The sequence below is a fragment of the Rhopalosiphum padi genome, chromosome 1 (genome assembly GCF_020882245.1).
Source record: "Rhopalosiphum padi isolate XX-2018 chromosome 1, ASM2088224v1, whole genome shotgun sequence".
Lineage (NCBI taxonomy): Eukaryota > Metazoa > Arthropoda > Insecta > Hemiptera > Aphididae > Rhopalosiphum > Rhopalosiphum padi.
In genome coordinates this window covers 13,290,037-13,307,003 of record NC_083597.1, presented here as the reverse complement: position 1 = coordinate 13,307,003, position 16,967 = coordinate 13,290,037, and the positions used below count along the sequence as shown (strand labels likewise).

Genomic DNA, 16,967 nt, shown 5'->3' with positions numbered 1-16,967 from the left:
ATTATTTCATATCATCTTAGTGTTACATAATTGCAGGTTTGTTATTTGATAATAAATTGTATAAATTACCACGATATGGATAAATTATTTAACATCTTTTGTAACACAATATTATTAGGTTTATTTTACAAAACTCTATATGTTTTTGAATTACAAATATTATAAAATAGTCAGTAAATTCATCATTTTCCTGCTACTAATATAAATTAGATACGTGAGTGAAATACTTGGTGTTTTTTCACGTATATAATTATTTTATTATAAAACGTTTAAGCCATAAGCGGATCCAAATAAGGATGTGCAGCAGTGGCACAACTAAGGGCGTGCAAAAATGTCTTTAGCACCCCCAAGTTCAAATTTGGCACCCATTGTTTTTATACCTAACTATTATTATTTTAGTAAAATACCATCAATAAGTAAACTGTCGGCAGTCTTAGCACCCCACGTTTTAAATGTCTAATTACGCCTATGGTATGCAGTGTATGTGGTGGCACCCATAAACAAAAAAAATAGTTCTTCACAAATGACACTGTTAGATTCTAATTCAAGTCAACGTGTGTAATATAATTATCATATTATTATGATACAGCTAGGTAATCTGACATTTTTTAGTTTTAAGCATTTAGTTACTAAACACAATAGGTATGTAGTATAATATAGTATACATAAATTGTAATAATAATTTTATGAAAGGGGGGGGGGGGGTTAAAATTTCCAGAAATATTTACATCGTCTAAACATAAAGGCTGATTCCACCTATGTTTTAACCTATTAATTATAATTATGATATAATTAAATTATTTTTTATGCTCACTAAATTGTAGCACGTCCAAATGTCGCATACCTCAAAATGCCACCTAACCTTACCCTAATTATTTTTTGTTGAAATGCGAAAAGAATACGTGTTGCTTAAATAATATGTGGCATTAACTGTAAGCTGTATAGAATTCTATATATATCAATTTAGCAAATCCAGAAATAAGAAATATAATTGTAAATGAAAAAAATATAGTCATTTAAAATTTTGTAGGTGTAAGATGTAAGTATGTAGTTTTAAATAAATTGAAACTGTAAGTCTAAATACTTGTACTTGATACTTAAGATTAAAGTCTATAGGAATATTCTATTTTAAAACTTAAAAGTATACCTGTATCTTTTAGAAGTGGGTGTACGGAGTGATGAACGTATTGATTTTACAAAATGTTTTTTTTTTATTGAAAGGTATTTTTTATAGAAAAAATATGTCTTAATATTCAACTTCAATATCTTCTCTTGTAAAAAAGTAAATCTAGTTATTACTTTGGGGTCAAAGGTAAAAAAGGTAGAAAAGTGGATACCACTCTGCTATACATTAGATATGGAGTGAATCACTATATAATATTATAATGGTTGTGTCAAACAGTCAAACTACTCAAATTTAAATTCAACGATTTATCATTGTTTGCGCAAAACTATTCTAAGCAGAGACCATCTGTCATCCTGTATCACAAAGTATATATATTTTGTGAAATGTTTTTTTGATACCTACAGCTATTAAATTGATTTATTTTACTTTTAATGCTACAGTAAGTTGATAAAATTTTTACCGAAAACAATGCATTTATTATATTATTATTGTTTATTAGTATTTAACTATTACTATAGTCAATAGTATTTATTTATATCATATAACCATATTATATAAATGTTATTAACGTTTAATAATAATAATATATATATATATATATATATAATATATACATATAATAATAGAATACACGATCAGGCGTGTCGCCGTAACAATAATATAAGCAAAGAAAAACAATAAAAAAAATCAATTTTCTTTTTCTTTTATGACCAAAGGCCACTTGTTGATGTTATTTTCAAAAAAAATTCTTTTTAATTCTTTTTTAGAAGGTAGGCTGGATGTGAGTCTTGTAAAAACAGCATTGAATATATAATGGAACGTCGTCCTACCTTTTAAAACAATCATACGTGGGATTATCTAAAAATGTACTATTACAGCTATTAGGCTTCGAAAAAATGTATTTTGAAAAAACTACATTTTATGCATTATCAGGGTGAAGGAGTAAGAATTGGACTTCAAAACTGCACATCCACGATTATGTGTTACTAAAACATTATACGCATATAAAAAGTGAAAAAAATTTTTTTTTCATTTGGTCAGCTTTCACCTGTCGATAGGTAGTTGTTAAAAAAAAACTAATTTTATGTTTTTTAGACATGTAATGTAGGATGGTTGTGAGACTTCTATAAATAGGCTAGAATGTATAATGAAACGTCAATCTAACTTTAAATTAACAATAGTTTCGATTATTTCTAATAATTTGTGTATTACTATTTGCATTGTTATTAGATTTTAAATTCCAATTTTTCTATCATATTAAAAAATTCTGTAATATATAACATAACACTATTATTTTTTTTGCAAATAGTGAAATAAATTATGAAAAAATCAGATTTTCATAAAACTAATTAGATAACTTATATTTGATGTTAATCTCTTTAGACCAAACATATTCTAAGTGTTAGATGAGTCATACAGATATATAAATGTAAGTACTTATTATAATTCATTTGTTATTAAAGAAGATATATATATACTGAAGAGATATATTATGTACTCGTATATTACACCAGTTATCATAAAAAATTATAAATGAACGCGTATAATGTAGCTATATTTATCTATTGATGAAGTATCTCCACTGAGAGATCTCTTCACTCTGTGTTTCCTGTAATTTGTAAATATTATATCAACTAAGCTTATTCTTCTATTTTTTAAGTAGACTGTTAATAAAAAGTTATGTAAAATTAAAATTATCGCAGATGATTTTGGAACTATTGATGACAAACACGCAGCATTGTCTTTAAGTATAGATATGTCTTGCACTGATCGAATTTAGTAGTCATCAAATTTGACAGATTCAAAATATTTATCACAAAATTAACTATAGTCACTGGAAATGTTTGTGTTCTATTAAACAGTAGCGTCGCGATAATCCTAAGGGAATTGAAGAAAGGGGTCGTTCGGATTATACCTATGACTTCGCTTACGTGGGACCATTCTCATGTACTTTTTTCGAAGGCTGTGCATTAACGAATTAAAATTTAAAATTAAGTTAAAACGTAAAGTTAATTAACTCGTAACTTTTTTCAAATTAACTTTTAACTTAATAAGTTAACGAAAAAATATGAGTATACATTTTAATATTATTATTTTAAAATAACTTAACTTAATGAGTTGAAAAAAATCGTTAACTTTCCCAGTCTTGCTTTTTTCGACAAAAATGAAATCACTAACGATCACTACAATAATGTAAGTATGACACGCGAATAACAATCGTTATCGACGTATGAAATCTAACGACGCACATATGTGATATGCAGTCGTAATAATCGTTATGATTATTATTTTATTGGTCTACAATTCTACATAATATTATGTACCAATAATAGAACGATGGAGATGTACACTCGTTGCCGTGACGTCTTTCGGATTAGCCTATGTTCGGATTTCCGTGACGCTACTGTTTATGTATCCATATTCTTAAAGCTACTGTCTTTTTAATGATAACTTAAAATTATATACTTATTTGCAATGGATAAATTTATATTTTAGTAGGTAATTATCTATAACACTATAAATCTTTTCATACCGATGAAAATGTTTGTTGCCTCCATTCTATCAATTATCCACCGATTGGTACACGTATATATAGTATATACGCCCAATGCCCATATAAATAACCACGGATTCTTTCCTCAAGTCTACAATCACATCCATAGTCACATTCATCAATATTATGCTTTTTATATGGAATTTTACATATTGTATAAATTATTAATATACAAAAACCCTATAAATAAAATGAAAGTACGTGCACGCCAGATGGGGGATTATAATTTACAACTGTTACTATATAGACATCGTCTAGTTTTTCGATAACGAATTTGAGTTCCAGAATAGTTTGTCTATTTCGATGATATAAGTACTGTATAAAGTTTACGGATTTATCATATTATAATTTATAACATCTACCTATAGCAAACACCAATTATTTCAAATTATGCCCTGTCAATTATCGCTATTCGTAGGACGCTAGGGTGTCGGTTAGGTCACGGACCACGGTTGATATAATTTCGAATGAACAAAAAAAAAAACAATAGTCAAATCGATCATTGAATACTGAATAGTATTTTAATATATATTACCTACATATTATTGTAAGTAGATTATTCAAATATTGTAATCCGTTCGATTTTTTATAAAACGTCCGAGTTTTCAATTACTTTTAGTTTGAACCAGACACGTATACAGGGGTGGGGGTGAACCCCCCCGGAAATATTTTCGAGTAACGAGGAACAAATTGTTTTATTATGTTGTATCTTGTATGGCACAATTTTTATTACTATATTTTGTACCCCCCTCTCCCCCCCCGAATTTTTTTTGTATACGTGCCTGGTTTGAACTGTTTGAAGTTTGAAGTGTGAATATCCTATGAAAACGGTTGAAAAAAGCAAAACGCTGATCAATCGGCGATAATGTTCGTCCTTTAGTCTCTATAGGTATGCAACATTTAGGTTTTACCAGAAGAGTCAATGTTTATATTAGTTCGGTTTCCTATTCTAATGGTGCTTACATTCACTTTTTATATTTAAAAAAAATAAAAATACGTAGACGCATATTTTATTTCGAAATACCAAGTAGCATACATACAATTTATAGTATTATTTATTTATTACAGACTACAGTAATAATATAATACAACTATATTATGTTGTGAGTGTATGTGACTCACCGACGGAAGAAGATAAATAATAAATCTAATAATTGTATCTTTTTTATTTTTATTTTTATTTTACAAGACAATATGTTTACAATCTATAAATACAAAGTATAAAAAGTGACAAATTTGACAATAACAATAAAAATTATAGAATGGGAAGGCTCCCAGCGGTGTCACTTAGCATAATAATTGTATCTACAACAATATATCTTTGTATCAATCGTCCATAAGACTAAGATGCGTACACTAGTGAACTACAGGGCTCGGTGACGAGAAATGTCACGCGACTAAGCGAGTATCGCGAGTACACAAGTATCGAGTGATTGAACTGTTCAATGCTCATCAGCACTTAAAAACGTATCAAGTCGTACCAGTCGTGGACAACTGGACAAGTAGACAAGTAACGACATGTCTCAGTCCAGCTGTGGTTCTATTAAAGATAGTGTTAATCTTGATAACGATCGTCGTATCTGATATCAGTCAGTGTCAGACCGTTACAACTGTTACAAGACACTCACTATAGACGGCGAGACACGACGACAGCACTGTACCACTCTTGTGCCACACGTGACACGTCGGACGTCCACCGTCCTCAGTCACTTGAGTTCTTCACTACTTCACACCCTCTTTCGTATTTCGTAGTGACTAAGTATTTTACTCACGTAGTTATGTCCGAATGTCCACATAATTATAATATTAAATATAATATTTATGACTCATGTTCCCATATCATGTCATATTATAGTTTTTAATAATTGTTATTGGCAGTTTCGACTTTTCGAGTTAGTAATACGTTTTTATTCAGTAGTTAATCATACAAATAGTAATAATAATATTGTTATTCTCTTCGAGTTATTAATTATTAGTTATTAGTTAATACTTATTATTCTGTTATTATCAATGGACAATCGTTAATACTCAGAATGTTATGTTATTATGTAACATTGGAATCAAAACCTACAAACATAATTGGTTAAAAACCTAATTTAATATTTAGTATTTAGTACCTAATAATATTATATTATTTCAACTGCACCAAAAATCAGAATTGTTCTTTGTTCATAAATCTCATGTGAGTATTTAGTAGTATTAATATTTTCATTCAAATATTGAATGTATATCTTGTTCTTAGGTTTTTCCATTGAGACCATATCTCCAGGCAAATTTCTTTACTTACATTTATCTCTAAAAGTTGTCATGTTAAATACAGTCAGTCATTCCAATGTCACCGTGATCTTCTGAAATGTGGCTTACTGCTAGGTTATTCCATAATGGTGGATTTTACTATAAACCCTTGTTTCTCAATGTATGTTTAGTACGATACAATTTTCTTTTCAATTATATTTATGTGGCTTACAGAAGTTTTTTCTAATTTATCATTGAGATTTTTTCTCCGCACTACTGTCTATGTCCATACTGAAGCCATAATATAATATTCTGAAAATGTTTCTGTGGTATAATATTAAAGAATTAGATATATTAACGTTATACATACATCAGTATTTTCAAAATTCTTGATATTGATTTTGAGCTTAGTATTTTTCCATCCAAGTCCAAAGTAGGCATACTTTTTGTTTTCTTGTATTCATTCCCATTTTTAGAAGATAACCCAAGCACTTTAAATACATCATTATTTTATGTTCCACGTTCAATGTCCATGAAATGTCTTTATTGATATTCCTACTTGAATCAACTAATTATTAATTTTTATTTAGTCCTTGTTATACCATATACTACCCAACATTTTTTGCTGTTACTATTAGATTTTATATTCTATTTCTATAGTATTTTACTCACGTAGTCATGTCCGAATGTCCACATAATTATAATATTAAATATAATATTTATGACTCATGTTCCCATATCATGTCATATTATAGTTTTTAATAATTGTTATTGGCAGTTTCGACTTTTCGAGTTAGTAATACGTTTTTATTCAGTAGTTAATCATACAAATAGTAATAATAATATTGTTATTCTCTTCGAGTTATTAATTATTAGTTATTAGTTTCTACATATCTATTCTGTCTCTGCCTGGGAATTTACAATAATGTTATGTTATCCGCATAGGGGTGGTTTATCTTTAAATTAGGTACCTAGTGTTATTCTTTCACTTACGTTCATTTCTCTAATACATTTTTAATACTTACTTGAATAACAATAGTAAGAGTTCATCTCTTTGTCTTAGACACGTTATAATTCTAACAGGATCTGATGTTTCCACTCCCACTTGTATTTTTGATGCTAGCTATTATATGTATTATGTATATCTAGACCAGAAATCGATCTATGTTAATAATAATATAAAAAATGTTTATTAAAGTACTCAACTTCAATTTCCTATACTTCCTAAACATTAACTAAATGATTATTTACATAATACAGTTAGGTAATGTAATAATGCTAATTAGAACAGACATTTTCAGAATATTCTTCTAAATAATTGTTTACTTTGATAATCAAGTACTCTTTATGACTTAATTACAGCAATATCCAACAATTTTAAATATTTCCTTTTGTATTATTAATATTTTTTTTGTAATTTGACTATAAGTTTTATGTAATTATTAATGTAGTTTTATTTTTATATCTAGCTACCTGTTTACCAAAAATGTTGACAACACCAAAAGATGAATATGAACCAGAAAGAAATAGATTGACTAACGAGGCAGTTTTAATCAAGCCAAATTTGAAAGGTGATTGGTTAAACTTTTTTATGTTACTATTACTTTACACTATGCAAGGCTTGCCTTTGGGTTTATCTTCAGCTATACCAATACTTCTACAAAGCAAGAAAGAAATATCATACCAAGACCAGGTAAATTGAAATATAATATTCATATGGTTTAATATTAATTACTCTTATCTAGAGATTGTATAATGTATATTTCACCATTAACAAGTTTGTTTGTTTCAGGCTTTATTTAGTTTAGTAATATGGCCATTTAGTTTGAAACTCTTATGGGCTCCATTATTGGATTCACTATATGTAAAAAAAATTGGAAAGAGAAAATCTTGGCTCATACCTGTTCAATATTTAATTGGTAAATAACATATTATATTTAGTACTTATCATAGTTTATTTTATTATTTATATTTAATAGGAATAATATTACTTTATATGGGTAACAGCATTGATGTCTTGTTACCTGAAAAAGGAAAACCAAAAGTTATGATACTGGTGTATATTTTTTTTGCAACAAACTTCTTATCCGCCACTCAGGATATAGCTGTTGATGGTTGGGCTTTAACAATGCTAAAAAAGTAAGTGTTATTTTTGAACTATGAATCCAAGAGAATAATTTATGATTATAATTTATGCAGGAATAATGTAGGTTATGCATCTACCTGTAATACATCTGGTCAAATAATAGGTGTGATGATTGGTTCTGTATTTTCCATTCTGTTTACGTCCGAAGACTTCAGCAATAAATACTTACGAGTTACAATTGGTATAGGAGGAATTATTTCTTTAAAATGTAAGTAATTAAATACATATTTAGTGCAAAAATTGTATTATTAGTAAACACTAATGATATAAACAGTATTTAAAACATTAAAAAATGTCAAACTTTAGTTTGTTAATGAGTTTATAAGAAATAAAAATAATAAAAATGTATGATTCTTACAGTTACATCAATTCTATCTACAAAGAAGGTTAGACTGCAATAATGTATAATTAATTTAAATGTAAAAATCAGACCAAACACAGAGACTTGATATTGAAAACTCTTCTCATTTTTTTCATTTTGGTAGTTGCTAGTTGGTGCACAACCATTAATAATATTTATACATTTAAATGCATTTAATATTGTATCAAACAGAAGTCAGTAAAATCTACTACTAGTAGAATTAACCACTAAGTCGTATGTATTTTTTAGTAGCTAGTATATATATTTCCAAATCCAATTTTATCACTTAATGGTTAATTTATTAAATAATAATATATTATAAGTTTAACACTTATTATTATTTATACAAATTTTAATATCTATCATATAAATTATATGATATGATATAATTGTTAACCAAACAAATTAAAGTTCGTAGAGTATTCTACTGCCTACCATGATAACTGTATATGCATGCTAATGCTTTTAAGCAAACAAAATAATGAATAAAATGTTATGGAATTTATTAAAAATTAATGAATATTTTAAAATCCACTTTATTATAATGTATATATTTTAAATTATACATCTAAACAATAAATTATATTAAAATGAATCTTTTAATAATTGTGTCATTGTACCTTAGTAAATTCCATGCATTTATTTGAAGTAATTGTTTTTATAATATGTTTACTTAATTAATATAATATACTAATACATATTATGTTTATTGTATTATTTTTGATATTATTATAACATTTAACATTTAATAAATACTTATTGTATATTTGTAAATTTGTATAGATTTGTTATACATTTGGGGTATTCTATTTATGGTGATAACAACAATGATTGCTATATTCAAAACAGAAAAAGATAGTACACAAGAGGATGGTTATGTAAAACTCAACATCTCTAAGACCTATTCGTTATTATGGGATATTATAAAGCTTCCTAGTATACGGATATTGGCAACAGCTTTATTGACAGCAAGGGTAAATATAGTAAAAGCATATTTAACTCCTTTAATTTGTTTGTATTATAAATTGTATATTGAATACATTTTTAATATTCTTAACTTATAAATTTAATATGGAAAAAAAAAATTTCAAAATGTTTCTATGTATTACATTATTATTGTACTGAGGAACTTTCATTGAATTAACAATGTTACAATTTTATGAAAATGTATTAAATACACAGTAACAATCTTATTTTATCGTAATATTGTATTAATTTTATAAATATGATTCTTTAATAAAGATTGGATTTGCTGCAACAGATAGTATATCAGTTTTAAAACTTATTGATGCTGGTATACCTAAAAATGACATTATGGTTATTAACACAGCAATGTATGGGGTAAAAATGATAATACCATTAATTATAGCAAAGTACACTTCAGGACCAAAACCATTAAGCTTATATCTAAAAGTGACACCTATTAGGTAAATAAATTTATTTCACTATAAAATAAACAATTTTTTTTATGATTAATTAATTTAGCTCATATTAAGAATTATATTATGTACAATTAAGTAATAAAGTTACTATACAATAACAAATTTTATACTTAATTATACAATTATTATTTCAATATTTATCATATTTTTATTTCTTATATAATTGAATCAATGTAATATAAGTCAATATACAATAAATAAGATTAAAAGCACAACAAAATAAGATTACTTCAATACATTTTAAAAATATTGGTACTTAATACTAATTAGTAATTAATAATATTACCTACTAATAAATGTTTTAATTTATAATTTTTTCATTCACGGGTTTTCCCATGATGTTATGTGATATATAAAAGTATATAATAAGTAAAAATATTAAAAATTATTATTTCTTTATGCTTAGTAGGGAATTTGTGTGAATACTATTATGTTTTAAAACGAAAAATAGTTAAATTTCAGTGTTAAATAAATTCCAAGCCCCTTTTCTAAAATTGTTTAATATGTTACTCTTTACTATATTATGAACTTGCTTCTACATTTCAACATTTATATTTCAGATTACTCTGGAATATTGTATTTATTGTATTAATATACTATACACCAGAAATAATAAATATTAATGAGGTGGTGAATATTCCAATATATTACTATGCAATATTCATTTTTATATTATCGATACAAGAAGTAAGTTGATTAAATTTAGAATAATCTTTATTCTATTTCAAATTATTTTACTATGAGGTAATAATTATTTGTTTTAAAGATTTATCAAATATAACATTGTGAATTAAAATATAGTATTTTTTAGTAAATTGATTTGAAAAACATTTATATTTTACTTAAATCACAAAAATTAACAAAATGTTTATAATCTTTTTTTAGGTCCTTTCATACATGATGTTTGTAGCTATATTAGCATTTTTTTCTCGGATTAGTGATCCTCGTTATGGTGGTACTTACATGACATTATTGAATACACTTTCAAATTTAGGATTTGTATGGTCATCTACTGTAGCACTTCAATTGATTGATTTGCTAACAACAAAAGAATGCTCATTTGATTCCATGAATAATTGTTCTACATTAGATCTTCAAAATGTAAGACATTCTAAACTGAATTACTGATACATTTAATTTATACTAGTTTTTTAATAGATTATATTAACATAATATATTGTTATTTTAGTCTTTAACAGTATTTTACAAATGTACATTATACATAAATACATAATAAACAGTTTAATAATATAGAATTATTAAAGAATATGTTTTTTTCTATTTCATTAAATTAAAAATTTGAACTATACAAGTAATATGTACTACATATTTAAAAACATAAAAATACTGATATATAAAGACTGATATATTTGATATTTATTTTAATAGTTTTAATTATGATTTAGAAATAAATAATTTAAAATTGTATCATAAAAATTTTCAAACTTTGTTCTAATCTTATTATATTTTATATTTTATTAGATTTGTAAAGTTAATGACGGCAATTGTATTGTTACAATTAATGGATATTACGTTGAAATGATTCCATGCACAATTATTGGAATTGCTTGGTACATTTATTTCAGAAATATCTTGAAAAATCTTCAAATAAGAAGTCCTTCTCATTGGTTAGTAAATGTCAAAAAACCAGTAACAGAAAATGTTGAAGAGTCATACCCTTTGGCCGTTACAGTGTAATATTATTGTGTGTTTAATTAACCATTTAATTAAATAGCCTAACATAACTATTGCATGTAAACAATATATTATACAAGTATCATGTACTGGTACTGGAAATATTGATATGAACCAGATAATTTGATATTTATATTTTAATAAAATAGAACCAATTGAAAATTAGTGTATACATAGCAATAATAATAATAAAGGTACTTTTGTTGTTATTTTACAGACTATTTAACTAACTACATCATTCATTTATATTTTATATTCTTAAAAAATAATATTATTGAATACAACTTTGTGTTGTAAAAACTAAGAATAAATCTACGTCATTATATTTTTAATGATTGAATCATTAAAAATGTTTCAAGTTTTCAATTGAACATTAGACAACCTCAAATGTTAACTATTTCAACATTTTTTGTTTATAGAAAGTTAAGTATTAAAAAAAGGAGATACTTGCTTATAACATCCCAATTGGTACCTACCAAACTAAGAAGTTTTAATATTTGTATGTTTATTGAGATAGAACTGAAAATCAATTTTATGGACTATTTATTAATGTATATATTATAGCTATAATAAGTTTTTTGAGCTAAATCATAGTAAAACATAAAAATTGTATATTATATATCACTGAATCTAAATAATCAACAAAATGTGTGTAATATGTATTGTAGTATTCCAGTTGAACCATTTCATTACATGATGTATAGTTATAATGGATATAATAATAGTACCTAAATGCAAATATGTATTATAAATTCATAAAGTTTAATGTAAATATATACTAATAGACATTTGTTTGTTACAGTAGCTAGTGTATAGATTTTTAAATTATTTGAAGTAAAAAAAAAAAATCATGTATTAAACTTTAAAGAACCCAAAAACTTGCTCTTTAATTATAAGTCCATATGATATGTCGATCTACTCTCTGTTTGAAAAGTTATTGCTTTTGAAGATTGAAATAAGTGATTCATATGTTAAAAATTAGCTTTTTTTTTTACCTTTTCACTCGAACTATTTGTACAGGCCTCTGAATTCACCATTATTTTGATTTGTTGACAATTTAAACTATACCTACAATTAGTTATTCAACCAAAATTTTATTTTGATACAATTACTTTAATTTTGAGAGCTTAATAAAAAAAAATAATAAATCAAAAGTTGTAGGTATTTAAAAGGTCGAAAAAATTAAAAATCTGCATTACATGTTTAAGAATTTAAGATAAAAATATAACTGTCTATATATTCGTGTTCATTTGTCACTGTTTACAGAATTTAGCTCAATTTATCTAAAAATCATTAATTTTATCTCCGAAAAAAGTGTAGGTAATATTTTCGTACTGTAGTAGAAATAGCCAATAGGAATGCTTTATTCCGTATATCTATGGTAATTATATGATTTTAATATAAAAATATAAAACCAATAATATATAATGTTAATATAATTATAATTTTATCATGACCTACGGTATGCATACATTAGTAGTTTTTCATTATTGCTATCGACAAATCCCACTATTTCCTATGGCCAAATGTTTAAACAATAAATGTTATTATATTTGGCCATATATCGAACTATAGACTGATAATTGATTGGCGAACGTTGATTATGTATAGTGCAAAGTGCATATTGCATAGTATACATAGGTACACAATAAATATACGTATAGTAATAATATCATATTATAATTATATTATTATAATTTGCCCGATTGTCCGTCACAACCTTTATGTGTATAAGAAGATAAATAACAACAAAGTCGACTGATGGCAAAAATATGATCACTTTTTATTGTTAAAAATAAAATAAAAAACTACAAGTTAAAGAAAGGTTGAGAGTCATTGTTGTGGGAGCGTTTAGTAGTGGTAAGCGACCGGATATCCGGCCTTGTAGGCTGGGATGTAAGTCTTTTCGTATTTACCAGGCCAGTATTTGCCGTCATCTTCTGGATAGCTTGGATATCCGGCCTTGAAGGCTGGGACGTAAGTCTTTTCGTATTTGCCAGGCCAGTATTTGCCATCATCGTGGTAGCTTGGATATGCTGGAGCGGTATAAACTGTTGCTGGATAGGTTGCTGCTGGGTACGTTGCTGCTGGGTATACGGCTGGTGCATGGTATGCAGCTGCAGCTTTCACGGCATAGTTGTATGGGTAGCTGGTGTAATCAGAGTATCCATATGAAAACGATCCAGGAGCTGAGGCGGAGTAACCTAAAATTGCTGTAGACAAAAAATAAAGTCAATTAATATCACTTAATTGTATGTTGATTAAAATCGGTTTTACTGCAGGATGTATTTTGATTTTTACGAGATTATTCATATAACTTCCTACATATAGGTAATGGGTATATCGTATAAACCAAACGATATATATATAACGTAAGACCTTCATTATTAAAAAAAAAAACTATTAACATATTTGAAAATATTTTTAAAATAATTTTAAGCTGTTAAAATACTATTTTTACTATTTTGTTATCGTTATAATTTTATAAATGTTTTACTTTTTATATGAAAATATGGTCAATTATTTATTTTAAAGCATAACACTTTTTGCTTTACTTATATGTATAAAAATCGAATTTATGACGAGTAGCTTACGAGCTATTAGTGGATAAAGCTTCTATGAGTAGACTGGAGTACCGGAGTTATACCGGAGTATATCTTACAAAATTGAAAATATTGATCTACTACTACACTCATTAAAACTTGAAGTACCTATGTGAAAAAACTTGTTTAAAATTTGATTTTTAGATAACGAAATACTTCGAGAAAAATTCTGCTTTAGAATATATAATTAAAAATTTTGTTTTGTAATGACTTAAAACGATGTAAAAGCAATATTTTCAAAAATATTAGTATTTTATGAAATAACGAGTGTCTTGTCACTTGGGTCACTGATCATCTCGTATAAAGGTTATCGTATATTAAATTTATTTATACAATTTGCACTTACGAGCTGGCGCAGCGGCGATGTAGGCATGTTTCTTAGCTCTTACTCCTTCTTCAGCAGCAACGGAGTACACGGCCAAGGCGATGAATATCTGTAAGACGGAAAACCGTAATAATTATAATATTGTTATTTATAATTCGGATTTGATAGTAGAAATAAAATAGACAGTAAAGAATTTTAACCACGAGTCCACGAATCATATTTTTTTTATTATTTTTTAATATTACTATTTGATTTAAAATTTACAATCTACAGCACAATGCGATAAAATAATAGAATATAGTCGGTATATCTAGATAACAATATTAAAGGCCAATAATTGTTATTCACTTTTAGTATTTTTATGGTGCACATGTGCACTGCTTGAAGTTGTTGTTGCCTTATAAGTATATAGGTAGGTAGTATTGTAGGTATATACACTGCAGTGGTTATTAACATTTAAGACTAACTCTCATTTAATAAAAAAAAAAAAATTAAAAATTTGAACAATTCTTTTGTCGTTTCTATTCTATAATTTAGCATAGCTATGTAGTTACGTGTGGCCATGTGGGCTATTATATAGAGTATCGTAGATTCGTGAACAGTTATATCTATAGATACGTAGAACACGTATAAAATATTTCTATGTTTCTTCTGACACGATAGGAATAGTAATACTATAACAAAAGCCTATGTGTTTTGAAAATTTTTCGGCGGTTATTCGGAAACTATATATATATATATATATATATATACATTATATGATCATTTTTTTTAATCTTACATTTATTAAAATAAACAATCACGTCATATAATGTCGAATAATTAATATATATTATATTATATAAAACAATATACTGCACCCCTGAAAGCTGGTTAAAATTGTATGTTATGTAGATAATGATAATGATTATTAAAATATATCTCATATATAATTTTGAATTGTATTTGAAGGCCTCCTCTGGGTCGTATAGACACTGCTCAATTGAAACAACTGTCAAGGTAAAATTATATTTTATCAAAAATCTTTCAAGAATCAAGAATTTTACGAAAAATATTATTATAACTGGTGTGGGAATTTTTATCTATACGAATCAATCGAAAACCATAATGTTGTAAATTGTAGCTTTACAGAAAGGTAATAATATTGATCTTTCGTACTATAATATGGACACTATAGTGATAGGTTAGTGGATAAAACCTACGCCGCGATATAATATTGTGTTGTTAAAATCACTCACCAGATACTTGAAAAAAGCCATTTCGTGTTTGGTGGTTTCTTCTTGCGTTGTATACAACGGATCTGCAAACTTCAACCTGTGGTCGATGCGTGTACTTGGGGATGTGAGTGATATGTGTGATGCCAATACCGGGTACTACGGTCTTTATATATAAGTAGCTAGTACCAATACCTAACCGTGGTATCCTGGGGTGGGTGTTCTGGCCCCTACCCAACATACAGGGCGTTGCCCACCTAAAAGAATTAAATCCGGATCGCATATATTGACACTACCTATATACTTAAAGTTATTTATACATACATACCGGGCGGTGGCGAGTGAACTATTAAATGGCGATTCAAGGCGACAATGACCTTGGATCTTGACCCGCGTGGAAGTATACTGCATGATGGTGGAGTGCAGCTGATCGCACTTAAAAAATATAACATTTTTTAAGCAATGAAATAAAATAACGATATTAATAAAGTGCACAGACACTAAATTAGGCGTTGCCGGATATTATGATTTATATATTTTATTATTTCATACCTACTACACGGGTGGACACTACACAATATTATACGTACCTACATTTAAGTACATATGAGATTATGTGAAAATAATTAAATATCCAAAAAGTGACGTTGCACTATTGGCTGTCGGCGTAGAACGTGTTGATCACTTTTAATTGACTTGTACTTGTGTACATAGGCGTAAATTGGGGGGCTACATTTTTTTTTAAGTTTTTCAAGAAATTTTATTTATTTATTAGAAAAAATTATAAAATGTAAAACATAATTCCTAATCAGGATATACGATAGCCGACAGGTATGTGTTATGTGAACATTTTAACTTTATGTATGAAATTTGTATTGTAAATTTGTAATGAAATTAAAATGATTGAGCTATATGTTAATATTTTATAACGACAACGATAAAAAGTTATGTATTATACGCTGTTAAATAAATAATTTTGAAGTTTTTATATACATTTTACATAATATAAGTGTCTAATATATATGTAGGGGGTACGGGAGCGAAGCCCTCCGCGGCCTGTTCTATGTTTATGATTTTAGACCCATCTTCTAACAAGGAAAATCTACGCCTATGCTTGTGTACTATACAAGCGCAGTTGTTGTAGCAGAGCTTACGGGAAGTAATCCAAGTTCACGACGGATTCTCAAACTTTTTCTCTGCCGGACCCCTTAATGAAAATGAAAATAAAAAATCTGCCTTAAAAAAATTGAAGTTTTCCTATAGTTG

General features: G+C 27.0%; 2 protein-coding genes across 3 annotated transcripts; one reads left to right on the top strand and one right to left on the bottom strand.

The window, feature by feature from the left end:
* Positions 1-5,722: 5,722 nt before the first annotated feature.
* LOC132931876 (acetyl-coenzyme A transporter 1-like) lies at positions 5,723-11,768 on the top strand. 2 transcript variants are annotated; one of them, XM_060997941.1, is made up of 10 exons: positions 5,723-5,862; positions 7,385-7,608; positions 7,708-7,834; positions 7,895-8,054; positions 8,115-8,269; positions 9,206-9,396; positions 9,665-9,849; positions 10,425-10,551; positions 10,750-10,965; positions 11,347-11,768. In XM_060997941.1, exons 2-10 carry the CDS (start codon positions 7,402-7,404, stop codon positions 11,560-11,562), a joined length of 1,584 nt encoding a protein of 527 aa, XP_060853924.1. In that variant the 5' UTR covers positions 5,723-5,862; positions 7,385-7,401; the 3' UTR covers positions 11,563-11,768. The 2 variants fall into 2 exon arrangements, with proteins under 2 accessions (XP_060853924.1, XP_060853925.1); XM_060997942.1 differs by lacking the exon at positions 5,723-5,862 and adding an exon at positions 6,574-6,707.
* Positions 11,769-13,318: 1,550 nt separating this feature from the next.
* On the bottom strand, positions 13,319-15,878 carry LOC132917733 (adhesive plaque matrix protein-like). The gene is made up of 3 exons (XM_060978611.1): positions 15,726-15,878; positions 14,509-14,596; positions 13,319-13,772 (listed from the first exon to the last, which is right to left on the bottom strand). The coding sequence occupies exons 1-3, from the start codon at positions 15,744-15,746 to the stop codon at positions 13,411-13,413; spliced, it is 471 nt and encodes a 156-aa protein (XP_060834594.1). The 5' UTR covers positions 15,747-15,878; the 3' UTR covers positions 13,319-13,410.
* Between the last annotated feature and the right edge of the window lie 1,089 nt (positions 15,879-16,967).

Excerpts from the sequence above, each read along its gene's own strand:
- LOC132931876 (XM_060997941.1), top strand. The coding sequence starts at position 7,402 with ATGTTGACAACACCAAAAGATGAATATGAACCAGAAAGAAATAGATTG. Across the intron at positions 10,552-10,749 it reads TTATATTATCGATACAAGAA|GTCCTTTCATACATGATGTT; the intron begins GTAAGTTGATTA and ends ATCTTTTTTTAG. Across the intron at positions 10,966-11,346 it reads CTACATTAGATCTTCAAAAT|ATTTGTAAAGTTAATGACGG; the intron begins GTAAGACATTCT and ends ATATTTTATTAG.
- LOC132917733 (XM_060978611.1), bottom strand. The coding sequence starts at position 15,746 with ATGGCTTTTTTCAAGTATCTG. Across the intron at positions 14,597-15,725 it reads TGGCTTTTTTCAAGTATCTG|ATATTCATCGCCTTGGCCGT; the intron begins GTGAGTGATTTT and ends TCCGTCTTACAG. Across the intron at positions 13,773-14,508 it reads CATCGCCGCTGCGCCAGCTC|CAATTTTAGGTTACTCCGCC; the intron begins GTAAGTGCAAAT and ends TTTTGTCTACAG.